The sequence below is a fragment of the Macrobrachium nipponense genome, chromosome 2, assembly GCF_015104395.2.
Source record: "Macrobrachium nipponense isolate FS-2020 chromosome 2, ASM1510439v2, whole genome shotgun sequence".
In the NCBI taxonomy this organism is placed as follows: Eukaryota; Metazoa; Arthropoda; class Malacostraca; order Decapoda; family Palaemonidae; genus Macrobrachium; species Macrobrachium nipponense.
Window position 1 is genome coordinate 129,374,035 of NC_087201.1, and position 17,791 is coordinate 129,391,825.

Sequence of the window (17,791 nt, forward strand, 5' to 3'; positions counted from 1 at the left end):
GGAACATTTCAATCCTTTGCGACCCAGCGTAAAACAAAGAGAAAGATGATGTACAATGATACATGTACTTTATTTTGGAAAAAAATAAATGTGTACAGCTTTTCATTCAAAAACTAATCTAGTGGGATCCATGGCACCATTATGTGGGAGGATAAACATACACTACATAAGTAATTTGTGGTTAAAAGAAGAATTCAATTGAGTAACTGATATAAACTGAAAGCTTGATAATTTTCATGTGTCCCTGCGACCCATCAAAATTAATCTTGTGACCCATAGTTTGAGAACCACTGGCCCAGTGTAATCTACAAAGAATGCAACTCATACAATACACCAGATATGTGATGAAATCATGTTTTGGGGATAAAATTTAGATGGCTGCATAATACACAAGATCAGATACTTTAGTACAGTACATATGTATACTGCAATTAAGACTCTTATTATGCTTTATATTTTTTTAAAATTACAAAATTCTTTTGTTTGAGATAAAATGTGCTAGTATATTTATGGTCTTAAATATTCCACTATTTCATTATTTATGATCTTAACTGTCTCCCTAGTTCATATACTGTATCATACATTGAGTACAAGTGTCCTTTAATATCCAATTTGTTCTACCTTGGAATTAATATATTTTCATATATGTTAACTAAAGGGGAAATTTTTATTTGATAATAATTTCGTTCTCTTGTGGGTTTGAACCAGCACCCAGCGGGAAGAGGAGAAATCAGGACTTCGGTTATGTTATCGCCAGGTCCAGTCGATAACAACACTGTAGTCCTGATTTCTCCTCTGCCCGCTGGGCGCTGGTTTGAACCCACAAGAGGACAAAATTATTATCGACTAAAAAAATCCCCTTCGGTTAACATATATGAAAATACAGTGGTCCATGGAAAAATACTATGAATAGGCAAAATTTCTGCAAATAATGGGGAGAAATGTTACAGAGAGAAATCCGCGAATGCGTGAGTCTGCGAATCCAGAGAGCGTAAATATGGGGGGTGCACTGTATATTGATTCTAAGGTAGAGGAAATTGGATATTAAAGGTTATTTGTAGCTCGATTAATGTATATGTATCACAGTGAAATGATAAAACTTCATATACTGTATCAGTACATATATATATTGCAATATCAATAACCAATACATAGTAATATTTTTAGTCTTTATCTCACTTAGTATGAGTATTCATACTGTTTCTGCTGCAGTAGCCAGTAGTAATGCTTGATTGGTGGTTGCTGTCCCAGACCCCACACGGGGAGCAAACTTTAGTTCAGAAATCTGAAAAAATCTGAATACCAAAACACCGCTGGACGCAAGGGTTTTGAACAAGGGACCATGAACCTGGTATTTTAACACCAATCAATACACTAATTTTTTATTATGCTTAATAGTAAAATCTTAAGAACAGTAAAATTCAACTTTACTTTTGACACAAAGTAAATGACATAAAACCTACAGTACCTTAGAAAAACTGGTGTGATAACTGTTAGATCTGGTAAATGAGAACCTCCAGCACATGGATGATTTGACAAAAGAACATCCCCATCTCTTAAATTGTCCCCTAATGCCTGCAACTAAAAAAAATGCAAATTTAAGGAAAACAAAATGTCATAAACAGTATGGCAGATAATTAAAACTCAAAAATCCTATGAAGCTATGTTAGTGTTAAAGAATTACTGATGCTCTTTGAATAACATACCATTACTGCATATAAAAATTATTTCAGATAGCCTGGTTAATGCTAATTTAATAACAACTATCAATAAGGAACATCCAAATTTGATACTATCAGTATCACTATTAATATAAACCAAAGACATAATAATTGATGACACACATTGCAGCCATGTGAGGAACTTTACAGGTTAATATCCAGATACAAAAAATAGATAGAAAAAATTAAATACTGACAATATAACACTGGTAAGGGGGAATAAAACAGGACTCCTGGATCTGTGTGAAATATGTTATGCATGACTGCTTAAGGAGCTTCTTCCAAAGGGGGAGAGACCTGTAGTGATCCTTAAAACAGTTGTAGGAGGCCCAGGTACCAATCTTTCCGAGGTCATAGAGGAGCAAGGATTTGTCTTATACTGAACCAAGGAATGGCACATTCCTTGGTTCAGTATCACATCCATCCCAGCTGTAAAACATCACATCTAGTTTCCAGGCCACCATACAGGGTTGACCCAAGCAATATATTAGGAGTTTATGGTTCGGGCTTACTTCTGGGTTCAGTGACCATTCTTAGGCAGAATCTGCTGCCTTCTACAGAAACTGTGATGGAAATTCACATTCTTGGCACAAACCTTGCAGTTCTACCTTGTTTGTCTCCACCCATGTGAAGATCTGTACATGGGCTGTCCAGCAATTTGGACTTCATCTATTTCTGGTTCCTGTGATAGGCAACCTTAGTAGAGTTGTCTCATAAACTTGGCAAGTGCCTGAAGACCAAGGACACTCCATTCACATCAAGGAAGTGTATGTGATACTTCCTGCCCACTTGTGACCACTCAACTGTTAATTATTCAGTTCCATTAATTAAACAAGATCCATACTATACTTGCATGCATAGCAAACAGCTCCGTTAATATTCATACTACCATTTCATAAGCAAAAGTGAATGTGAATTTCATATGAAACATTATATTTTTGCATATAAAACAACTAGTGGGAACCCTTCAAGTTCAACCCCCATTTGACAACCAATTTTTATGCATTACATACTTGTTTTGCCTTCCAGATTATGATCAATTGTTCTCCCCAAAGAAAAAATGTTATAATGTTCACTAACTGAGTTTAGACAGAACCTAGGAGATGCATCTAGTAAAATGCCCAGTTGTGCAGATCACAATGGATCAGGAGGATTGAGGTGATTCAGTCTATTTTCTGTCAGTAAGACAATTATCCTTATTGGTTTCTTTTTCTGATAACCAAACATCTACACTAGTTCTATGAAATGCTGCAGCTATAGTTAAACTATATTAAAATAATACTACTTTGTGTGAATGAACTGGCTTAACAATGCATTACTGCTCATGGTATGAATACAACTCAGTTGACTCAGCAGGACTAAATGGCCATCATAAACAATGATTTTTGCATGAATGCCCATGAAAGGCCTATGAAAATCAATACATACTTGTAATGAACTATACATACAATGTCCCTTTAGGTGGAATCAAGTGCTGTAGCAGAAATAAATAAGTGAACTTCCAGAGTGGGGCAACTATAGCTTCAGATTTGCAATTCTCTGCAAACTTACCATGTTTGGAACTGCATCTTTTACTCAGGGGAGGGGAGGTACTTTAGCCTTGGTAAATAGTACTCCAAAAGGCAGTGGAGCTGCACCAAAACAAGAGAGGCTCATTGGCTGTATATCTTGCCCAATGAAGCTTTACGTCTTTTGGCATTTTAATTAGGATCTGAGTGTGTCTTAATGCATAGTAGTACTTCATTAACATGCAATAATTATAACAAATACCAAAAACAGTCAAATCAAGAGGGTCAAGTCTGAATCTACTGAAAAAAGTCACCATGTTAAACTAAACGAGGTGAATAATTCTCCTCTTTACATTCCCTTACTAAAACATTCTACTCAGAATCTTCACTATTACTGTCATTGAAACAATACTCTCAGTGTATCGCCCTGCACTAGGACACTCAATAAGAAAATTCCTCTCTGATGTTAAAGACAACATGCTTCAGCCTGCATTCACAGCATACATGCAAAACTGTACGTATTTACAACAAAACAATAATCACATACGGTATGGTGCTACTTTACGTAAAAAGTAAATTAAAACTTCCAAACCTGTGTAAAAGCCAATTCTGCTGACAATGCAAAAAGTGTCAACTAATATATCTGCAACAGTTAATAATAACAATCAGACTTTAACTAATATATCTGCAACAATTAATAATTACAATCAGACTTAAAAAACATTCATAAAACACCAATTTATTTTTGAATTATACATGAACTTCAATTAACAAAACCACATCATAATATAAGGAATGACTAAAAAAAATAGGTTTTTGACACAAAAAACCCTCCATGGTGAATAAGACTAATATCAAAATATCTTTTAGCCCAGTCTTGTAGCCTGGTATTGTGTCTAATGATAAACACTACAACACATGATAGAGTATAATGGATTCAAAGACAAGAGGGCATTTTATCTCATCTTCAGTGAGGCTGAACCCAATTTTTCCCACATAAAATTCTGGAAGAAGAGACTACTGCGCATGCACATTGCCCATCTTGTTCACAACCAGGCATGTTAAGGAACATGGACATTATGTACTCTCTGTTGGTCAACATAGGATGATTCCTTGTCAAAATCCCATGCCTTTTTGTCAGAGAAGTGGGAGAGTTTTGAAGAATTGGCTGCAACTACCAAAAAAACAGGATTTTCCTACGACAAAACCCATTTTTTGATAGTGTAGTTGCTTGTTTTGTCCTCAAGGAGCTTTACAAAGAAATTGACAGGTGATGAAAGGCTTATGCTTTTAGGGTGAAGTTCTGAAGTGACTTACCTTAGTGCTATGTTGGGTATGGTTGCAGACTTGTCACACCTTCCCCAGTACTATTCAGCATATCCACCCGTTAGAAAAATCCCTGGTTTTTTACTGTAGTGCCTATGAGGTCAGGACTACCTATGTCACCTACTGATTCACAGTGTAGTCAAATTTGTTTGAGCTCATGGCACTAATGTTTTAAGAATACTGTCTCTGATGACCATGCTGTAAATTCAGAGACCTCTTTGAAAGAGACATTCCTGAGAATGCCAACAATGCACAGTGGTACCTCAGCTCATGAACAGTCCTGTTCACAAATAAATTGGGTTACGAACCAATGTTAAAAAAATTTTTGTTCCGGTTCACAAACTGTGCTTCAAGCCACGAAAACACAAACATCCCTAGAGTTCATTGGCAGCACCGAATGCTTTTTAAAATGTTTTTAAACTGTAACTCGGTCTTTTCATTGTTAATTATTTACTCTTTTACTGAAGAAATAATGTTGTGTAAATGCACACAGCCAGAAACAGTTGATTTGCTATGAACAACCAAATCCAATAACAACAGCAGTTTGCTTACATTTCAATCATCATACAATAGTAACAAATTACCGTATTTAAGTTACAAAGGACATTTAGTAGAATAGGACCGATATATTTCTACATTAATACAGGCAGTCCCAGGGTTACTACAGGGGTTCCGTTCTTGAGACGCGTTGTAACCCGAAAATCGTTGTAAGCTGGAACATCATAAAAAATCCTAAGAAAACCTTACTTTTAATGCTTTGGGTGTATTGAAAACTATGTAAACTGCATTCTTATTACATTTTTTATCAAAAAACCTTCAAATATTCATTATTTTGCATTTATGGTGTTATATTTCTTCTGCCAGATCAGCATTGTAGGCGTCGTAACCCTGGAACATGCGTTGTAACCCTAGAAATAATTTCTGGTGAATATAATTCAAAAGCACCTTAACCTTTAAACGCCGAGCCGGTATTTCCGAAAGTGTCTCCTGTATGCCGGCGGCGTTCGCGAGTGAGCGCCGAAGCAGAAAATGTTTTTTTTCAAAAAATCACAGCATGCTTAATTTTCAAGATTAACCCTCTTACGCCGAAGCCCTAAAAATCAAAACCTCTCCTGTATGCCGGCGCCGGTTTGGAGTGAGCGCGGAACCGGAAAAAATACTTTTTTCAAAAATCACAGCGCGCTTAGTTTTGAAGATTAAGAGTTCATTTTTGGCTCCATTTTTTGTCATTGCCTGAAGTTTAGTATGCAACCATCAGAAATGAAAAAAAATATCATTATCATACACAAATATTGGAATATATGACAGCGCGAAAAAAATTTCATATGATTGTATACAAATCGTGCTGTGAGCAAAGTGGTTAAAGCTAATGAGTTAATTATTTTTTCGTTGTATTGTACACTAAATTGCGATGATTTTGGTATATAACAAATTGTAAAACTATCAAAGCAACACAGAGAAAATATTATCACAATATGATGCATGAATTCGTAACGCACGGACGTAAAAAAAAAAAAAAGCTGTTTTCAAACATTAACCATAAATCAAAAATATTGTACTAAAGACTTCCGTTTGTTGCAAAATGAAGGTAATTGATTGAATATTACTAGACTGTAAGTGTTGTAGCTTACAATTGCAGTTTTCGACCATTTCAGTCGAGTTAAAGTTGACCAAAGGTCGAATTTTTTCTATTAATTGTTATTTATATGTTAATATTTCAAAACTGATAAAAGCTACAACCATGGTTTGTTTATGGTTGTATTCTACATAAAATTGCGCACATTTTCATATATAAAACTTTATGTAACGGCTAATTTAAAATGGTGCAAACATTATGACAATCGGATGAAAAATTTTTTGTTTTTTTCGGAAGAGTTACAGCGCGGACGTGAGGAAAAAGTTTTTTCATAAATTCACCATAAATCGAAATATTGTGCTAGAGACTTCCAAGTCGTTGCAAAATGAAGTTAACATGATTGAATATTACTAGAATATAAGAGTTTTAGCTTACAATTGCGTTTTTCGACCATTTCAGTAGAGTCAAAGTTGACCGAAAGTTGAAATTTTTGCACTTAACGTTATTTATATGAAAATATTTCAAAACTGATAAAAGCTACAACCATGGGTTGTTTTTTGTTGTATTGTGCATGAAATTGCGCACATTTCCATATATAAAACTTTATGTAACGGCAAATTTAAAATGGTGCAAACATTAGGACAATCGCACAAAAAAATTTATCGGAAGAGTTATCGCACGAACGTAAGGAAAAAGTTTTTTCATAAATTCACCATAAATCGAAATATTGTGCTAGAGACGTCCAATTTGTTGCAAAATGAAGGCAAATGATTGAATATTACTATAATATAAGAATTTAAGCTTACAATTGCGTTTTCTCGACCATTCTGTAGAGTCAAAGTTGACCGAAGGTTGAAATTTTTGCACTTATCGTTATTTATATGAAAATATTTCAAAATTGATAAAAGCTACAATCATGAGTATTTTTTAGTTGTATTGTGCATGAAATTGCGCACATTTTCATATATAATACTTCATGTAAAGGATATAAAATGTGCAACATTACGACAATCGGACGAAAAAATTTAGATTTTTTTGGCAGTTACCGCACGGACGTAGGAAAATGTTTTTATCTAAAATTCACCATAAATCGAAATATTGTGCTAGAGACTTCCAATTTGTTGCATAATGAAGGTAAATAATTGAGTATTACTAGAATGTAATAGTAGTTTTAGCTTACAATTGCAGTTTTCGACCATTTCGGTCAAGTTAAAGTTGACTGAAGGTTGAAATTTTGGCACTAGTCATTATTTATATGAAAATATTTCAAAACTGATAAAAGCTACAACCATGGGTTGTTTTTCGTTGTATTCTAAATGAAATTGCGCACATTTCAATATATAAAAGTTTATGTGATGGCTAATTTAAAATGGTGCAAACATTACAACAATCGGACGAAAAAATTTATGATTTTTTCGGAAGTTACCGCACAGACATAAGGAAAATGTTTTTTTCATAAATTCACCATAAATCGAAATATTGTGCTAGAGACTTCCAATTTGTTGCAAAATGAAGATTTCCAACCCGTATATTTTTTAAGGTCCTCAAAGTTCATATTTTGGAAATAATTAATTGAAGTAGCCACTGCCCAAATGTCATGAACCTGTGGAAATGACTCCGGGTTGGCCTGTTTTATAAAATAGAGTATCTGCTGTCTAATACCTTTGATAGAGATTGTGGCACCATGTTCCCTAATAAAGAGAGGACCTGACGACTTTGTGGAGGTCCTGGCTAAAAAGGACTTAAGAGTTGTAACAGGGCATAGAGATTTGTCCTGAGGCAGGGAAATAATTTTCCAAGGGGACCACCCATTTTGGGGGTCTTCATTTTTAGTTAGGAAGCTCCGGTCTGGGGAAAGTAGCACTTCTCCTGATGGGAGGAAATCTATGTTGTCTGGGTTACGTGAGAGAGCCGAAAGTTCAGATATTCTGGCCCCTGAGGCCATAGCTGTTAAAGATAAGGTTTTCCTTAAAAGAGTGATATATGCGCAAGATTCATTGATGGTGTCAAACGCCAGTTTAAGTACATCATTTAAGAACCAAGTGACCTTTTGTGGGCGGGCAGTTGGTCTAAGGCGTGCACATGCTTTTGGAATGGAAGAGTAATATGTGTCTGACAAATCTATGTTAAAGCGGACTTGAAAAATCTTCTTCAAGGCTGATTTTATTGTTGTAATAGTGCTGGCGGCTAGGCCCTTTTCGAATAAAGATCTGAAAAACGAGATGGCCAGATTTGGAGTCATTCTATAGGTATCTGAACGTTTTAGAAATTCAGCTAACTTTTTAACAGCTGAATCGTACTGTCTAAGAGTTGGATCTCTTGTCTGATTCTATGAACATGACATTACACGGATCAATACTAGCATCTTCTTGGGCCGCAAACTTCATGAAGTCCGTAAAGTTAGGATTTGGAGAATTCTTGAGGAAGATGACACAGTTCGAGTTTGTACTACCTGTGTCATTTCCAGGCGAGGGATCCGTCTGGGATGGAGCTTCAGTTCTAGAAGGAGCAGAAACCAGTTGCTTTTGGGCCAGTTGGGAGCCACTAAAGCTACTTGTCCTGTGAAGGAACATAGCTTGTGCAACACCTTCATCAGAAGATTCACCGGAGGGAACAGGTAAATCTTCTGCCAGTGGTTCCAATTTATGGCTAACACGTCTGTGGCATAGGCTAGAGGGTCCAGATTGGGAGCCACGTAGCATGGTAGCTTGTGGTTGGACTCTGTTGCGAATAAATCTACTTGCAGGCCGAGGATTTGACTGGAAATCTACTGGAATGAATTCATGTCCAAGGACCATTCTGACTATAGCGGAGTGGTCCTGGAGAGAGCGTCCGTGATCACATTCCTGACTCCTGCCAGATGAGTTGCTGACAGGTGCCAGTGTTTCTTTGCTGCCAAGGTAAATATTGCTACTAGGACATGATTCAGTTTGCTTGTTCTGGAGCCCCCTCTGTTTAGGCAATGGACTACCACTAGGCTGTCCGAGACTATCCTCACATGGTTGTTTTTGGCCGGAGTTAACTTTTTCAGGGTTGGAAAAACTGCCATGGCTTCCAATACATTGATGTGGAATTGGCGGAACGTGTTTGACCATGTTCCCTGAACTTTCTTGTGCTGAGAGTATCGCCCCCCAACCACTCAGTGACGCGTCTGTATGAATCGTCACAGATGGGGGAGGGAATTGCAGTGGCACTGACTTGGTTAAATTCTTGAGTTTCGACCATGGGTGAAGTCTCTCTGCTAGTATGGATAAAATTACTGAGAGTTTGTCTCTGAGATGGTTGTTGGCTCTCCTCTTCCAGACACGATTGATATCTTTCAATCTGGCTTTCAGTAGGACGTCTGTTACTGACGCAAATTGTAGGGAACTGAGGATCCTCTCCTGGGTACGTCGAGAGGCCTTCTTGTTCATAAGAAATCGTTTCGTACCCATTGCTATCTCCTTGGCCTTCTTGGGTGAAAGGAATAGCTTGTGATTCTCCAGGTCCCATTGGATTCCCAGCCATTGGAAGTGGGAAGCTGGTTCCAGCTGCGACTTCTTGTTTATTTGAAATCCTAGAAGCTCTAAGAGTTCTATGACTTTGGCAGCTGACCTACGGCATTCCTCGACTGTGGTTGCCTAAATAAGCCAGTCGTCTAGGTAGGCTACCAGCATTATTCCTCGGGTCCTGAGTTCCTGGACTACTGTCTCTCCTAGTTTGCTGAAAATTCTGGGCGCGATGTTGAGCCCGAATGGCATGACTTTGAATGAATACGCCTTGTTGCCTAGTCGGACGCCTAGGTATGGAGAGAAGTTCCTTGCTATCGGAACATGATAGTAAGCGTCTGTAAGATCTAAAGAGGTGGTGACGGCCCCACGGGGAAGTAAGGTCCGCACCTACGAGACTGTCAGCATGCGGAACTTGTCGCAACGAATGTAAGAATTGAGTTTGGACAAGTCTAGAATGACTCTTCTTTTGAATGAGTCCTTCTTTGGGACAGTGAACAGACGTCCTTGAAATTTTAGGCTCTTTACTTTCTTTATGGCTTTCTTCTGCAAGAGATCTTTGGTGTACTCTTCCAAGTCCGTTGTTGGAGTCTGGAAGAAGTTCACTGGTGGTGGTGGGAATCCTCCCTTCCACTTCCAACCCAGGCACTTGGAGATTATGCTGTACGCCCAAGGACTAAAACTCCAATGATCTCGGAACAAGTATAGCCTCCCTCCTACCTGGTACTTTTCACTGGTTGGATGTGGGTTTATAGCCCCTGCCTCCGCGGAACCCCCTGCCTCTTGACCCACTACGTAGCCGGGAGTGGCCTCTGGCTCTACTACTACCGGCATGCTGGTTGTAGCCGCGAAAGGAACCGCTGGCTTCGTAGACGGGGTTGAAGGCGGGGGAGGCCTTGTAGAGCCTGAAGCAGCACAAACTGCTGCTGGGGCTGGGCCTTCGATGTCGAAGGCTTCGACATTTGGGCGAGGGGCACTGCCTGTGCCATTTGTTGAGGACGAGAAGTTTTGTATGGTGCGAAGCATCTTTGTTTCTTCCTAAATCTGGCTTGCTTTCCGGTTGCCTCAAACTTACGTTTGAAGGGCAGACCCCAACGGACACGAAGGCTTTGATTGGCTCTGGAGGCTTCCCTCTAGACGTTATCTACTTCTTCTTGAGGGAAGAGGTTTTTGCCCGAGATTGAGGTCTTAATTAGTCTATTAGGCTCATGCCTAATAGTAGCCTCCGCTAAGATGTACTTTCTGCATGCTCTTCTTGCGAAACCAAATTCGAATAGGTCCGACTGATAAGTCTGTAGCAGACTTTTTGTCAAGACCAGGAAGAGCTTCTCGTCCTTGTAAATGGAAGCTACCAACTCCATTGAGGTAACAGAGTTGATAGATCTAGCCAGTCTAGTCCTAGCCTCAAACTCAGATTTTATCATGTTCTCCGGCAGCTTGGGGAGCTTATCGGAGAAGAAGGTCGAGGCACAGTCAGAGTCCAATTTGCCAACCGTAAACGTGGCCGGAGCATCTTGCCAGAAGTCTCTGTTGGCAGGTATGAGGAGGGAGGTAGCCTCTGTCTCCTTCAAGATTGGGAGAGACTTCTCTTACATGATTGCCTGGAGGGTCAACTCCATAATCTTGTCTGTGCAGGGGGACGGAACCTCGTCCGCTGTCACAAACATGGTAAAAGAGCCTTTGTGAGGTGTTAACCTGGTGTAACGCACTCCCAGTCAGCCATAGTACGAGCCCAGACAGCTTGAGCTTGTTCCTTCGGAAAGATCACCGTTTCCTTAGGAACTTTGTCCACTCTGACTAACGCATGTTCCGCTAGTCTGGCGAACCCCTTGAAGGGAAACTGGAGGTCCTTTGGGTAGAACTCAAAGTCCTCCAGTGGTCGGGTGCCACAACCTTCCAAGGTCAGTTTGCCATCCACGTATGGGGCGTGCATGGCAAACCGCCATGGGTTGCTCTTATGGAAGGGTGGTAATTTTGAAGCATCCGGGACCTCCGAGGCTAGCGCCGGAGATCCGGAGTGGGGCAAATCCGACATAAACTCCTTTATGGGCTTTATCTGCTCAGTTACTATGTCTGATACTGACAAGCTGGAGATCTCAGATCCAGAGGCCAGCCTTCAATTATTTTTAGTTGTATTCTACATGAAATTGCGCACATTTTCATATATAAAAATTTACGTAACAGCTAATTTAAAATGGTGTAAACATTAGGACAATCGCACAAAAAAATTTCTGATTTTTTTTCGGAAGAGTTACCGCGTGGACGTAAGGAATTTTTTTTTTTTTCATAAATTCACCATAAATCAAAATATTGTGCTAGAGACTTCCAATTTGTTGCAAAATGAAGGTAAATGATTTAATATTACTAGAATATAAGAGTTTTAGCTTACAATTACGTTTTTCGACCATTTTGGTAGAGTCAAAGTTGACCGAACGTTGAAATTTTGGCACTTATCGTTATTCATATGAAAATATTTCAAAACTGATAAAAGCTACAATCATGAGTATTTTTTTGTTGTATTTTACATGAAATTGTGCACATTTTTATATATAATACTCCATGTAACGGCTAATTTAAAATGGTGCAAAAATTATGTCAAAGTGACAAAATAATTTTTGAGATGTGTCACTGATACTTTTTAGTGCAATCAGAAAGAAATTCGCGCTTGCGCGCCTGCATAACGATTGTAAACAAAACAACGCCTCGATCTGTGAGCTCCCAGCATCTCCCAAGGCACGTGATTCAAAAGTTTTTGGCTGGTAGGCCTATAAGTATTTTTCTGCAAATTTTTAAAAAAATCTTTTTATGTCGACGTTTAATACGTCCAATCGGCACCTGGGAGACAATTTATGTCGACGTTTAATACGTCCAATCAGCGTAAGAGGGTTAAGTATACAGACTATATAAAAAGAAAAAATATTGGTAGCCTTTTATCTAATCCTAAGGTCTTTGATGTAAACTTAGGATACTGCCTAAGCCCATAGCCTAACAGGCTATGTCTTTAAATCTTACCTTAATTCAGGTTACTACCTAATCAAGGTTATTTTTGTTCATCCTTAAGGATATATAATCTTAGGTTATAAGCAACAGACAATATCTACTATAGTCTAGCTAACTTATTCTCACTGAATCGATGTATATAGATTGTAGGCTACTGCCAAGCAGGCTATTGCCGACATCGTTATCTGAAAGGGTTGACTATATGTATCATATTAATAATAATTATGGAACATTTCTTTAGATAAAACTTCTAAATGGAAAAGTAAATTCTTCAAAACAATTTTGCGCTTCTACAAATAGCTAACAATCATAAATTGTAAGAAGCGCTAACGTGTGCTGGTGAAAAAGCAGATTTACAGCTTTTCACACACAATAAATTAATTATTCAACAGTCTAAACTAAAAAATCTTTAACTGGAACTTAAAATTAAGCATTTAGCTTTCAACAGAAACGTTTTCATGAACTTCGGTAATGAAATCAATAAGCGAAGGAGTCTCGAAGCTAACAATCATAAATCATTAATTCATTGTTCCACGGTCAAACTAAAAAATATCTAAATGTAACTTAAAATTATGCACTTAGCTTTCAACTTTGATGCTTCCATGAACTTCAGTAATGAAATCAAAGAGTGAAAAACAAAATTCTTGGAGCTAACGACCATAAATCGTAAGAAGTGCTGGCTTTTCATGCACAATAAAATCATTGTTCCTCAGTCTAAACTATAAAAAAGTTTAACCGGAATTTAAAATTATACATTTAGCTTCCAACTTAATATGTATCCATGAACCTTGGTAATGAAATTGATAAGTGAAGAACAAAATTCTCAGAGCAAGCCTAACAATCATAAGTCATGAGAAGCGATGTGTGCAGGCAAAAAAAAAGGGCCAGTATACGGCTTTTCATGCACAATAAAATAATTGTTCCACAGTCTAAACTAAAAAATGTTTAACTGGAACTTAAAATTATGGAATTAGCTTTCAACTTAGATGTTTCCATGATTCAATAAGTAAAAAATGAACTTCTATGAGCTCTGGTTTATTTACAGCCCAGAAAAGGAGTGGCTTCCTGGTACTTGTTTGGTTGTATGTAAAGAATATGGCGGTGCATATCCTTCTTCTTCTTGTGGGTTTTGACGTAGGTAAACTGGGTTTGAGCAATCGGTGAGGATAAGAGAAAGTGCCCTTATCCTGAGTCCATTTATACTTTATCATGTTATAATGTTTATCATTATGACACAATATCCAGCCACAAGACCAGCTAAGAAAGAATTCTTCGACATTAGTCTGGTCACCATGGAGCTCTGGATTGAATATGGAGACAAGACAGTGACTAGGCTATAAAAAATTTACCTGATACTGAACAGTTTCTTGCATTGCTCCAAGATGAACTGGAATGTGAGGAGCATTTGATACCAAGCCACCATCAGGTCCAAATAATGCACAAGAAAAGTCCAGACGTTCTTTTATATTAGTTGATATTGAAGTCCTTTGAAGTATTCTAAAATTAGAATTAAAGAGAAATAAGAGCAATTGGCAAGGCCATAACATAAAAACAGTATTTAATCATAACAACTGAAATACATGTAACATAAACAAAATAAAAAAACTTATTATCTGCAGTACTGTGTTATTCATCACTTCAATAGTTGATCCTAAAAGTCAGACATATATTAAATGAGTATTTTTCAAATGTGAATGCTAACACAGATTGACTGTATTTCGGCAGAAAAACAGAATACAAACAATATAAAACGCTTATTGGAAAAATGATAAAAATGGTAGCATTTAATGGAATCAAAGTAACAGTATTTAGTAAGAGAAAATGAGTTTTAAAGTTAATTTCTATCAACTTCAGATACCTTTTCAACTGTAGTTTAGAATACTTAAAACTTTACTACTAAAATGTTTTGAAAGTTTCTACATCCCATGGGCCAAAAATATATGATAATTTTTCTGTAACAATTAGCAATTGTCAGTAATAACTCTATTGTTCCTCCAATAACTTTCATTATGGTTATATTTAAAACCTGGATTAATCTACATTATCATTTTGCAAATTATCAATAAGTAATATTTCTGCTGAAATATCTCTTGAAAGTAGCTAGTTTCTAGTTTTAACCAGAAAATTCTTAATTCTGTTTTCAGTACAGTAATAGAAATGTCAAATTTTCATCCCTGATAAAAATAAAATTGAATCTCATTATTATTTTTGCTTCATACACGCTAAAATGCTCAATAGTACATGGTGCTGGCCATGACCTGGGTTAATAACAAGCAAATTCTTAACTCTTCCTCTCAATAAGCATTATTTTCTCACAAGAAAGAATCTTTATTGTATCAAAAATGTCTTTTCTGCCTTGGCATGTATGCAAATGTGCATGGAATTTTACTACTAGCCATCTTGCATCCCTTCAATTTTACACCGTTTACACCTTTAATAAAGGTGTAAAATTGAATTAACTTCACAGGAAAATATGATGTTGATGATGTCAATGATCCAATATATCAGCAAGAAGACCATAGTGATACTGTAAGTGAGTTATGTAGGCACTATGAAGCAAAATAAATTGGTGATGAAACAGATAAATTGTTGAGAAACTTTAGCTTTAGAAAACCATATACAGTGATACCTCATTTGTCGAACATTTCTTATGTCGAACTTTCCGTTTTCCGAACAATATTTTCGAGAAAATTTTGTAACGTTTGTCAAACAAATGCTCGTACTTTGAACTGACTTAATATTTGTATTCAATGGCCTACTGGGTCTTACAAGTTAGACTGTATTAAATTTTTTTTTTATTTACAATATATAGTATAATGATAACCATATTCGACAAAATAAATAAAAGTAAAAGCATTTAATATAAAATATAGTTTTCAATATAACATTTAGGATAAAAGATGTATAAAATCATATGTAACAGCGGTGACGTCACGCCCAGCTGACTTGAGACTAAATGAGGGAGCGTTGATATGTTGAAGATAGGAGGAGCAGAGAGAGTTAAAATATTACTGTATGTATGAAAAAGCAATACCAATTCACATAAAACGGTTATTTCCCAATGAATTTAACGTAATGATAAAACATGAAAACAATTGAATACAGAAAAAAAGAGAGAGAAAAAAGTTTTTTCTGGGTCGATCTGTGTTTGCCGGTGAAATGGATCCTGCTATCCACTTTCCTGATATAAGTAGTTTCTATATATACCAGAGAAAGTTTGCATTGGTATGCAGAGGTTACTACCCTCGCGCGAGCACCCGAAGGGCGTCGTGTATAAAGTTCAGGGCGTGTGGAAGCCACTATTCACAGGTCTCCTGCCTTTTAGAGTATTCCTTCTCAAAACCCACATATGGGGTGAGCCGTGCTAACGGCCATACCCACACTGCCTCTGTACTGCCGCTACTAACGTCCGATGCGAGCGCTATCTTTCAATCCTATTAGAAACTTTCCCACTAGTGGACACGTTTTTTCGTTCTGTGTTTTCTTACAGCATCTGCTCGTTGATTTAATGATGGCTTCTGCTCAGATATCACCAACACCTAAGTTGAGTACCCCAATTTGTATTTTTCAATATATAGTGAAATTGGAGTGCCTTTTTATAGACCCGTGAGCCCGTAGAAAGTATTGCGGGAATGTGGCGTCACCCGCCATCTTGGATGCCACAAACAAGAACGCGTGGGTTTGGGTACCGGTTTTTATTAAATAACATCCCAACTATGGCTATTTTTGTTATGAGTATACACAATTCCCGTTTTTCTTACACTATACATATACTATAGTACTACATATCATTAGAATAACTTTCACGCCTACGTCGTATTTAGCAGTTTCTATAACCTAAGCTAAAACGTAATTCATAGGAAGATCGATTAGCCTTTCTTCCCTCACCTGCGAGGCGCGTACGTAATCTTGACATGCTCTTGTAGTAACAGTATTATGTTTATTTCATATTAATTAAGCAGGCTGTATTGCCTGCAACAAGAAGGAAGAGAGAGAGATAGGGGACTTCTATTAACAATATGGTTATCGTCATTACACAGTCGTAGCCTATGGGCCTTGACGAGAGAGAGAGGGAGAGACTAGGTACCTCTCTCTCTCTCTCTCTCTCTCTCTCTCTCTCTCTCTCTCTCTCTCTCTCTCTCTCTCTCTCTCCTCTTATTATATATATTTATAATATGTACTAGTATTTTACAAATAGGTTAAAATATACTAGTATTAATTCACTATAGAGTCTGAAGAGTTGCTATCTTAATCTGACCATGAGTAGTCACCACTCCTATTTAATTTCTAAAATATAATAAAGCTCCTTAATTGAAGGATCTAATTTCACGATCACTTTGAATCGATTAAACTCGACTTTTAAAGTATATGATTATTGGTCTTTCTTCGTAGTTGAGCTTAAGAAAGAAGCTACATGGAGATATAGGTAGCCTAAATTGAGCAAACCTCGGTCCTAGCGACCGCGGTCAGACAAACTGCACTGGTTACTCAAATAGCAGGTTTATTACCTTTGCAACTCTTTCAGATTGCCTCATTATTGAAGCAAATTCGTTAGACCATTATGTGAGCTATATTCCTGGACCATACAAGGTCTGGTTGGTACTGACTAGCCTCTTTCGATAGGCTATTCCTCTCGATCGAGCTCCCTTCTGGTCGTAATCTTACCACAGTGAACCATGACTCAGTAGTCACTACCGTCTTAGGAGGTAGCCTAGGTCTCTGATAGGTGACCACCCTAACCGATGTTCGTACCACGACAGGCCATAGGCCATGTCGCATTACCACTCTTGCAGGTGGTAGCCTACACATCGACTATTGGGTTGGCCACCTAATAATCAGTGACAAGACCAATCCACGACGAGCCAGGGTTCTCTGTATTACTATTAAAACCCCGTCCTGGCGGGGGGTATAGGGGCCCCAACCACATTTTATTTACGGACCCAGTTGGGTGGGCCCCCCCCCAACCACCTATGGACTCGGGTTAAACATAAAGGCAATACGTCCACGACCGACCACTACCAACCATCCCCACCACCCCTTCCCCCCCTACCCCCTCCCCTCTCCACTTATTGGCTCGGCTTAGTCGATCTGTTGTAACTCGCAGTACTAGCTCTCCTTCTAAGACGTCTGCTTGAGTTTCATACAAGTAGGAGGGCTAGGGTTGGGGAACAG

The 17,791-nt window shown here is 37.8% G+C and overlaps 1 protein-coding gene across 1 annotated transcript in view; it reads right to left on the minus strand.

The window, feature by feature from the left end:
- The window catches only part of LOC135221310 (5-oxoprolinase-like), a 709,982-nt gene that overhangs the window by 247,359 nt on the left and 444,832 nt on the right, over positions 1 to 17,791 (minus strand). The window contains exons 11-12 of the mRNA XM_064259114.1: positions 13,969 to 14,116; positions 1,469 to 1,581 (exon numbers count right to left, since the gene is read on the minus strand). Coding sequence (XP_064115184.1) covers positions 1,469 to 1,581; positions 13,969 to 14,116 — 261 coding nt within the window. The remainder of the gene's footprint in view (positions 1 to 1,468; positions 1,582 to 13,968; positions 14,117 to 17,791) is intronic.